Raw genomic sequence first — 17,870 nt, forward strand, 5'->3', positions numbered from 1 at the left:
CACAAGAAGCTGAAAGCAGCTCTTGTTTCAACCGGTTTATAATGTGAGCATATTACCTACACTGGCCAGAAAGCTCATTTGCATTGCAGATTCCCTTCTGCCACAGTAACAGCCATCAGTTCAAGTAAATAGCAAGAGGGAACCTCAAAAGAAATCTAATTAAGTTGCATGTATGAAAATGTCAACAGTCACTCAAGAGAAGTTGCTGCTCCCACAATGTTTGAGTCAGACTCTGGTTTTCAGGTGGGCCTTGCATTCTTGTAAATGTTTCGAAGCTTGCTGCCTGTAGTCTTGTCCATATAGGGTTGCCAGCCCCCAGGTGTTAGCTGGAGATCTCCCAGAATTACAACTGATCTCCAGGCAACAGAGATCAGTTAACCTGGAGAAAATGTGGGGTATAACCTGTTGGGTATAATTATGCCTGTGGGGTATAATTATACCCCACATAACCACAGAGGCCTCTCCCCTCCCCTCCCCAAACCCCACCCTCTCCAGGCTCCACCCCCCAAACCTCCCAGAATTTTCCAACCGGCACCTGGCAACCCTGTGTCCATAAGTAAAGGATGCTGATCACACACGGCACTGAGGTGCTTCCAGACAGGAGGGAACAATAATGGCAAGCAAGAAATGTGTTGCATGGAAAAAGGACCTTGCAGAGGTAGTACCAACTAGAATGGGCATTTTGTGGCTCTGCCAGTGTGTTTGTGTTCTTGATGCTGCTCCTTACCTCCCCCCACACAGGTAGCATGTGTCAACTTGCTGCTGCATAGGGTTGCCAACCTCCAGGTGGCTGCTTGAGATCTGGAATTACAACTGAACTTCAGCCCACAGAGATCAGTTCCCCTAGAGAAAATGACTGTTTTGGAGGATGGACGCTATGGCGTTTTACCTCACTGAGGTCCTTCTCCTCTCCAAACTTTGCCCTTTTCAGCCTCCACCCCCAAATCTCCAGGAATTTCTCAGCCTGGAGCTGGCAACCCTAAACTGCTGCATCACATCTGGAGATCATGTACACACTTCTTGTCTGGGGTTCAGCCATTATTGTTTTGAAAAATAAGCAGTTTTCACGGTAAGGTGTGTGTAAAGTGCAATCAAGTCGTAACTGATTTGTGACGATCTCTGCTGGGGTTTTCAAGGCAAGAGACTAACAGAGGGGCTTGCCATTGCCTGCCTCTGCATAGCAACCTGGTTGTCCTTGGTGGTCTCCTATCCAAGCACTAACCAGCACTGACCCTACTTAGCTTCTAAGATCTGAAAATCTGAAGATCCGGCCTGACTCAGCCCCAGATGTCCTGGAACATGCTTTTGCAGCTGTGACTGGTTGGTTGAAGCAGAGTCAGCTGAAACGGAACCTGACGAAGACGGTGGTCCTGTACTTGAGCCACGTGGGATTAGGTTCAGGACTCCAGCTCCCAGCCCTCGATGGGGCATCGTTAGTGCCAGTTCCAAGGGTTAAGAGCCTGGGGGTGATCTTGGATGCCTCCCTGAAAATGGAGGCACAGGTCACAGCGGCTGTCAGGTCCTTTTTTTTTTCTATCTGCGGCAGACCAGGCAACTTGTCCCTTACCTGTCAACCCGTGACTTAACTACAGTGATCCAAGCAACGGCCATCTCTAGGCTAGATTACTGTAACTTGCTCTACACGGGGCTGCCCTTGAGCCTGACCCAGAGATTACAACTGGTATAAAATGCAGCGGCATGTGTTATTATGAGAGTGCCAAATAAGTTGCATATAACACCGTTCTTACGTGAGCTGCATTAGTTGCCAGTGGAGTACCAGATCAGATTCAAGGTATTGACCTATAAGGCCCTGTGCGGACTGGGACCAGCGTATCTATGGGACCGTCTCTCCCCATATACTCCCTGGAGGACACTCCGATCAGGGGACAAACAGCTGTTGGTTGTCCCTGGCCCCAAGGAGGCCCGCCTAGCCTCGACTAGAGCCAGGGCCTTTTCGGTTCTGGCTCCCACCTGGTGGAATGCTCTGTCTGCTGAAATTAGGGCCCGGCAGGACCTAGAGTTGTTCCACCAGGCATATGGCTGAGGCTGGGCCTCCGCCGGCCTGAAAAAAGGCGTGTATAAAATCTTAATTCTCCCTGTGAAGGCTGTCCACCATCCTGTTTTAAATGTGTTGTTTTAATGTACATGAATTTTTTAATTGTATTTTTAATATGTTGTTATCCGCCCTGAGCCCACTCATGGGGAGGGCGGAATAGAAATCTTAAATAAATAAATAAAAATAAAAGATTGAGCTAACCTGGGCCATCCGAATCAGGAAACAAATATGTTAAAAATAATTAAGTAATGAATACTTTTAGAATGTTGGCTAATTAATATTTAAGATGCTGGGTGCAAGCTTGTGAGTCACCTAAGTGACCTTGAGTCACCTAAGGGTCTCAGTTCTACCCATTCAGGTCTAGAGAATTTTCCATCTCATCATGAAGGAAACTCATTCCATGAGTAGGTAAAGACAGCTTAACCCTATAAAATGTCCCCCCCACCAACTGCCCCCCCGCCAAACACTCCTGTATGCCTGCCTTTTACGTTTCCAGCATTTTAAAGCCTAGCTGCTCTGTACTGCCTTACTTGCTCATTGTTTCTTGTTTTGTGAGACCGATGGCTAAGACTTTGACTTGGTTCCTGTAATATACAGAAGAAAGAAACAGCTGATCTTGCAATGACGCTAATCCTTTATGTCCCACAGAGCAGGATCTTCTATCTGTAGTCGGTATTTTTCACACCTTTTAGCCAAGAAGGTTGTGCTGTCTCTCTGGTTACATGGCTGTTAGATTTCAAAGAGCATCAGACAGCTGCCCAGTGCCCTCTATCCAAAATTAAAAAGTGACATAGAATGTTATGGCATAAGTAAGCATTGCTTAGAATGAGAGAGAGAGAGAGAGAACTTCCCGTTTCAAAGAACTCCTTGTACTGCTTTGAGCACGCCTCGAAGCAGGAAACGAAATACTCTTGCCGTATCCCCCCCGCCCCCCCCCCCCGGGCAGCAAACACACACATTTTTGGGTGCTGTATTTACAGCTTATCTCTAAGGGCATGTCCTCACTGGAGGGGCCATGGCTCAGAGAGAGTATCTCTGAGCCATCTCTCAAAACGTCCCAGGTTCAATCCCCAGCATCTCCAGTTGAAAGGACCAGGCAGTATGAAAGACCTCAACCGGAGACCCCAGAGAGCTGCTACCAGTCTGAATAGATAACACTAACCTTGATGAACCAGTGGTCTGATTCAGTATAACGTTCATGCATAAACAAGCTTCAAGCCCTTATAACTTCCATGCTTCCAAACTAGGGATCATGGAAGCAATAGTTGCATGAAGCATCCAGTGATTTCTAACCATTCTCTCAAAACCCCCAGTTCGTATCTAGCATTGCTGATGCTTGCAAATGGGAAGTGTTGGACTGAAGGCCCTCTTCGACTGTGTAAATGGCAAAGTGGCGTCCCTCAGAAAGTTTCCTGCTAATATCAGCTCTGGTTGATGTGAAGATTTCAGATACTGCCCTCATAAACTGACACAGTCACTCCTAGGTACCGTTTTCCTTCCTGTAGAGACCATTTATCTTTTTGGTTTACAGGCCACGTGGCAGCTTAGCTATTTCTTGCTTGAGATACATGTCAGTGTCCTCTACCCAAAATATTCGAAGCTGTGTACAACAATATAAAGAAATGAAATAGATTAAAACTGATAAAACGATATGCAGCTTGATTTTAAAAGTGGAAAAACTCAAAATGAGTATGTTTCCTTTGTGGCAATGGTGGCGGCCAAGTGTTCTTCTCTACCATAGTTGTATCCACTGATAGCAGCTTTGCTGAGTGGTCGGCTTTATCTTGCCCCTAATGATATAAACTCAGAAAAAGGTTGTTTTGCCGTGACGCATTTGCAAGACATTTTGACTGATTTAGCTGTTTTAGCAATTTCACCTCAGATTGTTGTCTGAGCATAGTCAATCAGAATTGCTTGTATGACTTTCAGTTATCATGGCCTGAGGACATGAATGGATATCTTGGAGAGATGTATCTGATTTCCTTTTTGTTCTTAAATGCCCTGGATGAACAAGTCTGATAGGTCCAGGAGGAGGTAAATACTGCAGGAGGCAGTCAGAAGCAAACCCCTCCCCACCCCCAGAAGAAGCTTCCTTGGATTTAGATTCAAAGGACTACAGACCGGTCACTAATATCCCCCTCCCCTTTTGATAAGGATCTCGAGCGGATGACGATGCAACCTTAAGCGTTTTTGGATGGAGTTAATTACCTAGCTCCATTTCAGTGTGGCTTCAGCCTTGGTTTTGGGACTGAGATTGCTTTAGGTGGCTCTTTTGCTGAAAGAGGGGGAGTGTGATCTTGCTAAGTCTCTAGGACTTCTTAGCAGCTTTTAATACCATTAACTACATTGTCCTCCTGGGCTATCAGCTAAGCTGGGCATCGGGGTCAGTCAGTGCCCTATAGTAGTTTCATTACTATCTGGTGCACTGGTTATAGATGGTAGTCCAGAGGGACTTCTTCTCAACCCCATGGCCTTTGTGCTGCACAATTCTGAACGTTCCCAGTGTCTTTCAGCATCTATGGGAAACCACGGGGAGAGGTTTGGGGGCAAAATGCCATCAGTATGCTGGTGACAGGCAACTCTAGTTCATCTTTCCAGCAGGTTCAGGTGACACAGTGGATGTCTGGAACAAGTGTCTGAATGAGGGCCAATCAACTGGAGTATAATCTGGATAAGACAGAAGTGCTGTTGGTGGATAATAGTGCTAACCAATAAGTTGAGATTTAGACTACTCTGAGCAGAGTTGCATTTCTAAAGGAACTGGAAGTGCTGATCATATTTGCAACACATATTAAAACCACATCTGTATTGCGTGGCATTTTTTATCAGCTTTGGCTGATTTGTCAGCTCCAGCCCTTCCTTGAAAAGAAGAATCACTTCCAGGGTAGCTTCAATGAGCTGTATGTAATGTTGCTTTTGAAGAAGATTCAGAATCTTCAATTAGTCCAACCCATAGCAACGAGATCCCTCAGGGGTGCCAACTATGGGAAATACATTTTGACAGTGATTAGAGATTTTCTCTATCTGCCAGTTTGTTTCTGGGCTCAGTGCTAGTTCTTACCTTTAAAGCCCTAAATAGCCTAGAACACCCTCAATGAGGGTATCTAAAATAACACCTCGTTTCGTATGACCTTATCTATCAGCTATCTTCCTCAGGACCCTTGCTCCAGGGACTGCTACCTTCTAGGATGAAATAAGGACAGGGCCTTCAATTTTGTGGCATCTCTGCTCCATAATGCCTCACCTGTTATTGCCCCTCCCGATTTGTAATCTATTGATTTTGTATGCCATCTTAAGTTCTAGCTGCTTGTTCCAGCTTCTTCTGTTAGCTATGTGGTTTGTTCTAGCTTCTCCTGTGGCTTTGGTATTGTGCCCTGGAAGTCAGTGAATTTATGTTGCCTATTTTGGGGTACTTAGATAATACTTTTATGTCATTATTGCTATCAGATTTCATTAGATCTGTTTTTATTTAGTGTTGCTGTTTTATTGTATCACTAGTAACAAAGCCCTTTGTGGAGAAAAATACAACGGTCTCTAGAAAGGGCAGGGCAGGTGGGGCAGGCATTGCTGCCTCCACCACGCCCTGATCCCTTTGATGGGAGGGCAGGGTGCCTGGGCCTGACATTGTTGCCTCCCCTGCGCCCCGATATGAGTGGGGGAAGGCAAGGCTGACCAGGCCTGGCATTGCCCTCTCCCCAGTGCCCCAATCAGGTCGTGGGGAGGGCAGGGCGACCAGGCCTGGCATTGGCCCCTAGCCAGCACTCCATTCGGGGTGGGGGGGAGGGCAGGGTGGCTGGGTCTGGCATTGCCCCCTCCCCAGCACCCTGATCTGGGCTGAGGAAGGGCAGCAGCGCCAGCTGATCACAGCAAAGAAGGGGTGGAAGGCGGGCCCATTCGTCCTGCTGCCTCCTCAGGCCGAATTGGGTGGCTGTGGAGCCCAGGAGCGCTGCCGAGGGAGCAGAAAAGGCCCTGGAGCACTCCTGCGCCCCGCAGTACCTGATTTGGCCCCCAATTGGGGTGAATTGGGTAGTTGCGGAGCCTGGGAGCACTGCCTGGGGTAGCAGAAAGCGCCCTACAGCTCTCCTGTGCTCTGCACCAGGCCGAATCCAGCCCAATTTGGGTGGTTGCAGAGCCCGAGAGCGCTGCTGGGGGAGGGGGAAGGTCCCTGGAGCACTCTTGTGCTCTGCAGTGGGTCGAATTGGGTCCTACTGGATCCTACTGTGGTGCACAGGAGTGCACTGCACCATCAGAGAAATGCTTTCCCCCGCCTCCCCCCCATCATCCTTGTATCTGAGAGGATGGAGGCCAGGTCTACCTGCCCTGCAAGTCTATGACAGGTCGATCTGGGCTCCACATGTCCAGAGGCCAAGTCTATTCACTTTGCAAAGCCATGGTGAGTACACCTGGCTTCCACAGGGCCAGAGGCACGGTATATCCACCTTGCAAAACTATGGTGAGTAGACCTGGCCTCCATGAGTCCAGAGGCTAGGCCTACCTGCCTTACAAAGCTATTGGTGGGTAGACCTGGAGGCCAAGTCTATCTGCCTTGCAAAATTATTGGTGGGTATACTTGGCCGCTGCGGTTTCGGAGGCCAGGTCTGCTCGCCTTGCAAATGCATTGGCGAGTAGATCTGGGCTTCACAGGTCTCTCTGCCCCCACCCTGTGGCTGATTGAAGCTTGGGAGAAGGCTTGGAAGGGGAGTGAAGGCAAGCCTTGCTGCCCCGCACGACCCCCCACAGTGTTTCCAGGCTTGGGAGGGAAGGCTGTGGGGTGGGGGAGGGCAAGAAAGCTCCCCATGCTCCCCTTCCCACATTTCTAGGCCTGGGAGGGCAAGGCTTGGTGAGGGGAAAGGGCAGGAAAGCCGTTCTCCACTCCCAGCAGATGTAGGCTTGGGTGGAAGGCTTCAGAGAGGCGTGCAGGCCAGCCAAGCATGCCCCATGCCGGCTGGCCCAGTCGGGGCTGAGGAGGGTGGAGACGACCTGCGGGCCCTTCTCAAGCCCCAGAGGCTTTCCTGGAGTGCGCCTGCGCCAGTGAGTCATTGGCAATACGCTTTCTCAATTATGTTATAGGATGATTGAATGCTTTATTGCCCAGTTTTAAAGCTGTATTTTACCACTTTCATAATTCTTTAACACAGAACACAGTATACGGATTTAGTAAATAAATGAGTAAAAAATAACCTAGCAACCTGTGACATCAGTGTGACTGCCACAGTTCGAAACCTCAGCTATGCTGGAAAAATGCTGCATTCATTTGTAACTTTCACATAGTACCCTTTCTTCCATTTCCATTCAGACCTGCTGCACTAATGAAACCATAACAGTAACTTGTCTCAGCAAGCGCTTAAGCCACCTCCAATTTGTCCCTGTTAGTACCAACCAGAAGGTCTTATCTTTTTGTGTTAATTTTTTTCCAGTAAGGTTTGATCTTCTTTTCCTGCCAGCAGGACCTTCTTCAGCTGTTTTCTTCTCAGCCACGCTCCAGAGGCCGTTCTTGTAGGGTCTTGGCTTCTTCTGATTGTTATAATGAATTATCTATGGTTACAATTCATTATGACAATGTTACAAAGGTGGTTGCTGACTGTAGAGAGGCAGTTAGGTAAGTGAGAGAACTATGGCAAAAAGGACCCAGAACATGTCAGCTGTTAGACAGTATTTGGTGTCAGTTTGGTGTAGTGGTTAAGAGCACAGGACTCTAAACTGGAGAACTGGGTTTGATTCCTCACTCCTCCACTTGAAGCCAGCTGGGTGACCTTCGGCTAGTCACAGCTCTTCCAGATCTCTCTCAGCCCCACCCACCTCACAGGGTGTTTTGTTGTGGGGATAATAGTAACATACTTTGTAAACCACCCTGAGTGGATGTTAAGTCATCCTGAAGGGTGGTATATAAATCGAATGTTGTTGTTGTTATTATTAATTGTGCAGAGGTTGCAAAGGTAGACTCAGCCACATTAATATGACTTGATAATCCTTGTAAGGTGGAAATAACATAGCTGAGGCAATAGACAGTAGATAGTTCATAGTAAGAATGCCTGTGTTTCCCCCACCTGAGACTTGTGGGGTTGCAAGGTCCCTATACCCTTCTGGTGGGATGGGAGGGACCTGGCACTTACCTTATGCATTGTGCCTCCATCTTTTTGCACACAGGCTCCTGGCACTTGCGTGATGACACCACTTCCAGGAAGTAACATTATCACGCCAGTCAAGAATGTGCTTCCGTACTTTGCATGGAGCAAATTCAGCCCATTTGGGGCCAAAATTGGACCCAGCGAGGCACGGGAGCATGACTGCAGCTGGCACAACAACACTTCAGGAAATGACACCGTTGTGCCCCACTGGGAGTGTATCCAGTGCATGAATTCCTGGGTTGCCTGGTGGTAGCAGGTGGTCTCTGGAGGGCTTGCCACCTCCCCCCAATTGTCAGCAACCAGCGGCCAATGGGTGAAACCCCTGGGAGATTGCCTGCCACTTGCGGGCAACTGGTAAGCCTAACTAAGAGCTAGCCTAGGCCACATCCAGTGCTGTAGGTAGTTCAGAGAATGCTAAGCTTTCAACAAATATGTCTATGTGTTTATGTGCCATCAAGTTGCAACCAAGTTATAGTGACCCCAGCAAGAGGCTTTCAAAGTAAGTGAGAAGCAGAGGTGGTTTTCTGTTACCTTCCTCTGCAGAGTCTTCCTTGGTGGTCCCCCTCCACGTGCTGACCCTGCTTTGCTTTCAGAATTTGACGAGATCGGGCTATACCATGCCACCTTCCCTCTCCATGAACATATCTACAAGGATAATAAGATAAACTAGTAAGGGCTCAAAACATGATATGGGCTCTGTGACGGCCTTTCTGTTTGAGCAAGCTATGGGGCTGGGTCTACCAAAGAGTTCACAGAAACAGATCTTTCCCTGCCTTCCCCTTCCCTGAGCAACATGCCTGTGATACTTCTCTCAGGACAGAATCGAGCGAGTCTTGTAAGCAATATAAGCCACAGGATTGCGGGGGGGGGGGGGGCGGCTGCAGCAACAATAGGGAAAAATCACTTTTCACTTCCACAGTGGCAAGCCACAAATGGGAGAGGAAACAAGAGGCAACTGGACTTGATTCCACATCTTTGCTGCATTCCATTATCCTGTGGTTCATTTTGCTTGCAAAAGGCTCTCTTGATCCTCAGTGAAGAATTTTGGGACAAATGGCAGACTGCCTGGAGAAAGGGAAGGGGGGGGAAACAGTCTGCTCCACCAACACCCTATGTGAACTCATCCAGTAGAACTCAACCCACATTGAGATTGCGGCAACAATCAGGTGATGAATACAGCTGTGTGTCTTAGTGCATCGAAGATGATGCTTCTGAGGATATAATTTCTGTTTCTTTTCCCCACCTTAGCCTGAAAGGGTGTTACTTTTGCAAAAGAATCCTTCCCCTCTTGATTGCTGCTTGTAATACTTTGAGCCTCTGCCATGCCTGCCGTTGCTCTCCTGTGCAGCCTGCCTGCCTCCATGTCTTTGTATGTATTCTGTGAATCTTTCTGAGTCTGGAACTCTCTCAACAAAACGTCATTTTGGAAGCAGACTCAGAGCCAAACTACAAGTGACGTCTTACACAGGTTGGACACTAGTCGGCTTCCCTCAAGTTTTGATGGGAAATGTAGGCATCCTGGTCTTGCAGCTGTAATGGAGAGCCAAGCTGTAAAACCAGGGTGCCTACATTTCCCATCAAAACTTGAGGGAAGCTGACAAGTGTCCAACCTGTGTAAGGCGTCACTTGTAGTTTGGCTCTCAAACTCACTCTCTCATTTCGTATTGTGCTCGGCAGCTAAAAGTTCTGTCATAGGGATATGAGAGGTGTTGCTCATGAAAACTTGTTTAGGTGTACTCCAGGTCTTTCAGGGGCTTTGTTCGGGCCAGAATCTCCACAGCTACCTGAAATGTTCTTTGAGGCAAAATTTTGTGGAAACGTGATGGGCGAACGAGCAGAGTTCCAGGTGGACCACTGCACTGGCAGCCAAGAGCAGGGTGAACTGCACGGCTCATGTGTTTTAACATCCCAATTCACCCCAGAAGTCCCCTCTGCAGAATTTGCTGTCAGTCTTTTGGTTTTCCTTGACATTCCTGGGAGCAGGACCCTATAAATTCTCTTGAGATTTCATGGGGCAACTCAGAAGGTCTTTTTAAAAAGTCAGGCGGGTACCACTTTGGAACCATCTTGTTTTCCTGCCTTCTCCCAACCTTCTGTGACTGTAAGCCACAATATCAAAATGAGTGTTGGGCCAGGCCTGCGCTTGAGGTCGTTTGCTTCCCCTTCTCTGTACAGGGTGGGATGTTTAATGGAAAGGCTGAGATGGAGAGGGAGCCCAGCCTATCCTCGCGTACGAGCACTTTGTTTTCATCCGCCCCTTGTCGCCTTTCATTTGGCTGATTGGAGCAGAAGTACATTTCGTAATAGAGACCTTGTCCCTCAGGATTAAGAGTATGGTTACACTTGCAGCAGCTGCCTGAGCTTATCAACTTCAGGGGGAAAAAAGATATCACCACCCCCCTTTTTCTCCTTTGCCAGTTTTACCGTATGTCATTGCTTCCTTCCTCCCCTCCCTTGCACTCTCCCCCCCTCTCTCTGCCTCTTTCTCTTTCTTTTTCTCTGACCTCCTCGCAGCTCTTCGAAGTCTCCCACTCCGTTCCTCTAGAGCACACCCAGCTGAGAGGTTTCCTGCAGAGCCCCGAGGGAGCCCTTCATCCACTAAGCAAAGAGGCAAGAGAAAGACTGTTGGAAGCCAAGCAAAACAGAAGGAAGCTGGTTGCAGCCAGCCGAGCTTTGTCCCTGATGCTAAGCTGGCTGCTGGTTTAAAAGAGCCAAGCATGAGGGAGAAAGTTGCTCCCTGGAGCTGACGGAAAGAGGTGGAAAGTCAAGTGCAACTTGCAGCTGGCTCCATCGGTGGCCTTGTGGCTCTTCCTTGTTAAATGAAACCACCTGAGGAATATGAGATTTCCTACTCGTGAGGGAGGGCTCTTGCCAAGCCGGGTAAGGAGAGAGACGGCCAGATTGTAATTCTTCAGTGTGGTTTGCATTTGAGGCCACAGGGGTGGGGGAGAAAGAGAGAGTGTCGGAAGGGGAGGAGAAGTGACAGAGGACCTGATGCCTGCTGCCAATATGACAGAAACCCTTCAACTACCAGCACTGCAAGTCCCAGAACAACAGGAGGCGGGGAGTGGCCGCGTCTGGTCCAGTTCGTCCACTCCGACCCTGCGCCGAAGGCGGTTCAAGATGAGGCGGATGAAAAACGTCCAGGAACCGAGTCTAGAAGCCGCATCCTCCTCCCACAAGGAATTCCTACAACTCCCCTCCATCGAAATCACCCCTTCAAGCGATGAGGATACCCCTTGGTCAAACTGTTCCACACCCAGTGCCTCCCCACGGCGCAAGCGCTTCCTGCTGCGCAAGTGGCTAAGCGTGCGGGAGAAGAAGGAGTACAGTGAGAGCAGGTATGTCATGTCCTCGCCCCTTTTCTCCTCTTATAAAAAGGCCTCCCAAAATTGGGATGTTTCTTTGTATTAATCTGGTGTGGCCCTGTGCATATGTCTCCCTCTTGTGGTTGGACTGGGTAAAGAGGAATGCAGTGTGACATATGTTGGATGGGGCCTTCTTGATCTTCTCGGGCTGCAAACTTCTTGTAACTTTAGACATGTTCACAGGAACTTTTTAGGAGGCGGCAGTTTATCACCCAAGGATTATTAATTTTTTTGCAACATTTACCCGGACAAAAATTTGTCTGTTTTGTCTTCATGGTGTTACCCTTATATCTGAATTGCACCTTGCAGAACTGGTGGTCTAAATGTGTGTTTGCAATTCATTAAAAATAAAGATGGATAATCGGTCATAGTTCCACACCAGTAAGTATTCAGGGACTAGAGGTGTTCTAACTAAAGGCCATACCATCAGGCAGCTTTCGAAAAGTAAGTATATTACATACATGAATTTAAAATACATTGGTGGTTTTCCAGGATGAGTGATGATGATTCAAAGCAGCGTCGCTATGTTAGATTAGAATGGAAATATCTGATCATCGTCGGAGAGAGCTCAGAGGTGGCCCAGGCGTGGTTCTCAGAGAGTGCCATCCTGACACCCTTCTAAGTCCATTGAATGATTGGGCTTTGAAGAGTGTCATCACTGTGGTTAGGATGACGCTGAGAAACGTCTCTGGTCCGGGTCATCATGATGGCACATTTGAAAGTAATATAGCAAGTAGTTCTTAGATGCTGCTTGCATACATTAGGAGTGAAATTTGATCTAAATCTCTCCATATTTATTTGGAAGACAGTCATCTTTGCTCAAATGAGATTTACATCTAAGGAATTTTGCTTCAGTAGTTTCCCCCTAGACACAAGATATTGTTAGGGGAATTGATTTAAGTTATTCACACTACTTAATATTCTTTCACTCTCTCTCTCTTTCTCTCTTTCACTCTCTCTCTCTTTCTTCTCTGTATCATACTTGATTTGCATCATCCTCTATTCTCTATGCTTCAAACTAACCAAGTAATGAAATGATGATTCTCATATCCTTACCAGGGTTCAGTGGCCGTAAGAATAAGCAGATACAATCAGAAACCCAAAGTAAAGCATTTTGAATCAAGCACAGAATATATTTGGTGGCTAAGCAAGTGTAAGGCATGACAAGCAGACAGGTGGAGTGGGTGTGGGATGGAGATCACTGTAAAATAAAATTTAGCAACTAGTAAAATGTGAGAGTATGTTTATGGTAGGGAGGCTGAGTGTGAACAGTGGGCATTCATACAAACGCAAGAACTACTTGGTGGATCAGGCCAAAGGTCAATGCAGCCTAGCATTCCGTTACCAAGAGAGATCTTCTGGACGTCTCTGGGAAACTCACAGACTGGGCATCGAGGGCTTTCTCTGTTGTTTGCCTTGCAGCTGAGCTTCCACATGCCCATGAAACTTGGGGAGCAGTGCTAAAAGGTGCTTGGCAGTTAACAAGCGCCCAGCTGAGATTTCACCACTGTACCCCTCCTCATTTTTTGAAATGGTGTGTGGAAAAATGTCTGAGAGTATGCATGGATTACAGAGAATTAACATACCAAGGCCAGCGTGGCATTTTGGCTCTTCATACATTGCCGATTCCAAATCCACTCTAATCGTGGAAATGGAAAATATACTGTACCTTGTCAAACGCAATCCCTCCTCTCCCAATATGAATCTGTCCTGCTGAAATGGTAGATTTCAGACACGTAGGGAGGTTAACTGAGTTTCTCAAACTAAGTGGAAGATAGAGCAATCTCTCAGGGCTGGCATATCATGAGTTATCATTATATCAGGTGTGTGTGGGCTGGGTGCCTGAAAAAGCTTTCAGAATATGCAAATTTTAGTGAACCTAGCTTTAAGACTGCATTGAAAACCTCCTCATGTTAGAATGCTTCCCCCTTTTTCCTGCCTCCCTGTCAAACTGTACCCCAAAGCAAAACCAAAGACAGAGCTACAGTCGTGAGTAACCATGAGTAGAAATGAGAGTGTGAGATGGTGGCCTTCAGCAGCTCAGTGGCCCAAAGAGAGCAGTTCAGAACCAAGGCCAGGCCTGCAAACCATCCCCTGGTGCTGATCATGGCAAACTATGAAGACTCTCTTCTTGATATATGAGCTGACCATTAACGTTCAGAGCTATCCCCTAAAAAGCTAAGGATACAGCCTCTTCGTCTTTTCTCTTTCTAGCTGCTGAATGGATGACCCTGCCTAGAGGCTAGAACTAGGATTGCCAACTCCAGGTTGGGAAATTCCTGGAGATCTGGGGGTGGAGCCTGGGCAGGTGGGGTTTAGGAAGGGACCTCAACCGGGTATAACGGCATAGAGCCCACCCTCCAAAGCAGCCCTTTTCTCCAGGGGAACTGATCTCTGTAATGTGGAGATCAGTTGTAATTCTGGGAGACCACCAGGCCCTACCTGGAATTTGGCAACCCTAGATGAAACAGAGCCTTGTTAAAAAAGGGGTCACATCTCAGATAGGAGAAGAGAGACTGGTTCATTGCCGAATGGCTTCAGAGATCTCTTGCTAAAACAGTTGATGGGATATGCTGGTCACTTGGAATGTCTCTTCACAGTCCTATGGGCAGAAGGCCATATCCTCGGAATTTCCAAAGTGTGAGTTAATAACCTCTTTGGTCCAGATCTCCAGGGCTGAAATAGCTTTGCTTTTGTTTCAGGAAGTGTCTGTCATTGAGGGAAATCCAAAGCAATATATTAAATCATGGTGGGATTTGCCTTGTTACGGATCCTCTAGTTACAGGGATTGAGGAAAGGCAAAGTGCTGGCTCTGAAGCAGCTGCCTGTCAGTCCCCAGTTTTGCTTGGCACTCTGAATCTGTTAGCATTTAGCTGTACGAGTAATGGGCATGCAAAATTTATGTAGCAGGCATGATAGTGTCTCTGCCATTCCATTATTTATTGATTTCTGTGTTTCTGATGTTAAAATATGCCCTTTCTAGTTCTTTCTGGGTATGCAGCTCTGTAGGAGCAGGAAATTGGTTTCTCTGGGAAATTAATCAAGTCAAGTCATCCTCTCCCCTTGGCTTCATCACCAAATTAATCTTTATAAACAATCGCCTGCAAGACCCTGCTTTGGTCCACTTGGAGCAGGCTGGTGGGTTGGTGGTATAAAATAAAAGTAATGCAAGGTTAGTCAGGCACAGGAAATGCAAGTGAGTAGAAAGATGGTATATAGGATATGTTCTTTCTTTCTTTCTTTCTTTCTTTCTTTCTTTCTTTCTTTCTTTCTTTCTTTCTTTCTTTCTTTCTTTCTTTCTTTCTTTCTTTTTCTTTCTTTCTTTCTTTCTTTCTTTCTTTCTTTCTTTCTTTCTTTCTTTCTTTCTTTCTTTCTTTGCATTTCCTTGGCTTAGTTCAAGGAACATTTCTCTTATATTACAGAATGCAGAATATGAAAAAGAATGGGATGTAGAATGTGGGGGGGGGAGTGGAATGGGGAGGAGGACAAGCCAGGTGGTGATTGTTGAAGAGGAAAAGAGGAAGCTGGAAGAAAAACTGAGAGGGGACAGAGGAGAGGAAAGACATCCAGATTTGAAAGAGAGAAGTTGGCACATAGCAGTGAAAGTGATTGACTGGGATAAACTTGGAAAATCTATCATTTAATGACAGAAAGCTGACTTGGTTGTTACATGACCAGAAATAATTTAGGATTGAGGTTTATTTGTCTGTGTGTGTTTTGTAATTGTTATAATTTGTAATTAATGTATAACAACAAGAAGAACAACAGTGTGCGTGTATACTGTTCTTCTAGACAGATTAGTGCCCCATGAAGAGCTGTGAACAAAGTCAGTGTTATTATTATCCCCACAATGCAGCTGAGGACCTGTGGCTGAGAAGAGCGGCTTACTCAAGACCAGCTGCTGTGCTCATGGCAGTAGTGGGATTCTAACCAACAGAGTGCTGATTTGCAGCCTAACCACTTAACCACTATACTTAAATCCATTATGGAAAATAACTTTGTTAACAATCATCTAATCTGAGAGAGGTGTCCTGTCTGCCTCTCTTCATTTGTAATTAATTGGGGACCGTCCTTAAGCATTAAATTGCAGAATGTTCCCCTGCTATGCAAGTAATCTAGAACCCAATCTGGTGATGGCACATAGGCTGAATCCTTGTCCAGCATTTCTCAGGTCCCGAGTTCGGGATAATCCCAATAATAGGGCAGTGTAGTAGAAGCAAGTGGAGTGGTGACTCCAGGTTTGCTCTCTGTAGAGGGCAACAACTTTTGAACTGGTTCAGATCTATTTGAGCCCTCTATTCCCTGACTTTGAAAAAAATAAATGTTGTATGATCCTTTCTTTCCCAAGGGGTAAGGAGTTTCTGAGGCAGTGCTACTACTGGGTTTTGGACAGTGTCCTCCACACAAGAAAGCACTGGCAACTTAAGATGTTTCTGTGATATTTGCTTTAAGAAACAAATATACAAGTAGAGCACAGGTGGATGCAAAGGGCAGTCCTATGCATCAAAGATATGCTCTCCCACATCACAGCTCTAGAGGGACACAGAGTGTGAGAGAGAGAGAGTGCACCTCCAAGTTGTGTCCCCTTTGGCCATCTCACAACCCTCTTGGCTCCTAAGTCTAACTGCTCTTTCTTTTCTCTTTCTCCCTCTCTCTGTCTCACACACATGCACGTCAGTTCACTCACAGAGTGACCCCCAACTAGTGTGGGTCCCTGAAGAGACCAGTCTGGGTACTTTTGACAAACAGCCCCCTGAAAAGGAACAATGTCAACATTAATCAGCAGTAGCATTCTTTTATCAAAGGCCTCAACTCCCTGTCAGGTACCTCTGTAGGGAAACCCGTAGTGGTAGGCCCATTCAGTCTCTCTGTGACACGTGTATAGCTGCAAGTGCTTAATTTGCCATTGGGCCAAATAAGAACCGTGTAATTTAAAACAGGCTAAAGGTATCATAGTGGATACTGGATGTGGAACTTTTGAAAGAAACCCAATTCATCACTTAACACTTCCTCTTTAAGAAACTCAAACATGTTGTTCATGTAGCTTTCCTTTTGGTGTCCTGGTAGGGGCGATGTGTCAGGAGATGCTAATAAAGTAGCTAAATTGGCAGTTGTGGAGGATGACCTTTTTTAGTCATTAGTGTGACAGGCTGTGAGTGGAAGAGAACTTTACCTGCTTTGTGCACAGCTACCTCTGACCTCGTTTGGGAGGTGGAAGGAGGGAGGCAATGCGGTTCCGACATCTTCAATTTCATAGAAATTGCCGGCAAGAGTTACTCATTAGCAGCGAACGCAGAAAAAAGTTGTAAAGAGTAAGAAATCTTCAGAGCCTTGGACTGATGTATGAGACCTTTTGATCACGATACATGGTTTTTAATGGGAACATTTCTTACATTTTCCCCATGCCAGCAGGCGAATCTAATAGAACAGGCAAGACTGTGAGCAAGAGTTGGTTTTTAATATTAGGAAATACAGATGTGACTTCTTACCAGTTCAGTTTATTGGGACTGGTCACACTTTCTCAAGCATCTGTGCCTGAAACCTGAGTCCAAGCTTAGGAGAGAGACAAGAATAGGATAACGACACCTACTTGTTGCCTTCTCTGGATCTCATTTGTAGTGAGAGTTGGTTGTTTGACGTGCACTGAGATTTCTGTCCAGGTTACAGTGATTGTAGCTTTGGAGAGATCATAAAAGCAAAATCATAAACCTGATTAATCCCAGATGAGTTAATAATTAGCATTTATGGCATGATAATTAAAGCTTATGATGTGATATCAAATGGATGTCCTATCACCTGTCCTCAGTGTGCCCTCTTATTGTGTTAAGCAATCACTCGCCAAAGGATGTAAGGACTGAGTTCATAGGTAATGACTGTAATTATACCTTTATCATTTGAACTAAAGGATGCATTATCATGGTTCACTGTCACTTATCTTGGATGATTAACTCTCAGTGGGAGACAAACTTGGGATGCAGTATGTCTCCTATGCATTGGCTGTCTCCTGAGGCATCAGGACTCCCGTCGCTTAGGTTGAGCATGCTCATAATATCAGTCGACAAATATTTGGATAGATTTTACAACCCTCTCTTATGTGTTGCCAGGATATGTTGCTCATATAGATCAGGCCTGCGTAGCTGAAGACCTGACAAGCTTACCCGTCCCAGTTAGTTGGCCCACCATGAGCATTATAAACTTCCTGGTGTTTGCTAAGATGAGAGCTGGAGCGCATGTTCATCACGTGTTGGGAGACGCAATGTTAGCCAGGAAGTGTAGTTTTGAAAGACAGAGTCGGTGGAGATTGCTCCGGAGGGAATG

At 46.5% G+C, this 17,870-nt stretch overlaps 1 protein-coding gene across 1 annotated transcript in view; it reads left to right on the top strand.

The window, feature by feature from the left end:
- Window positions 1-11,151: 11,151 nt before the first annotated feature.
- Window positions 11,152-17,870, top strand: part of GRAMD1B (GRAM domain containing 1B) — a 138,454-nt gene continuing 131,735 nt past the window's right edge. The window contains exon 1 of the mRNA XM_054997817.1: window positions 11,152-11,525. Within this exon, the coding sequence (XP_054853792.1) occupies window positions 11,179-11,525 (347 nt within the window). The 5' untranslated portion in view covers window positions 11,152-11,178. The remainder of the gene's footprint in view (window positions 11,526-17,870) is intronic.

The sequence above is a fragment of the Eublepharis macularius genome, chromosome 14 (assembly GCF_028583425.1).
Source record: "Eublepharis macularius isolate TG4126 chromosome 14, MPM_Emac_v1.0, whole genome shotgun sequence".
Classification (NCBI taxonomy): Eukaryota; Metazoa; Chordata; class Lepidosauria; order Squamata; family Eublepharidae; genus Eublepharis; species Eublepharis macularius.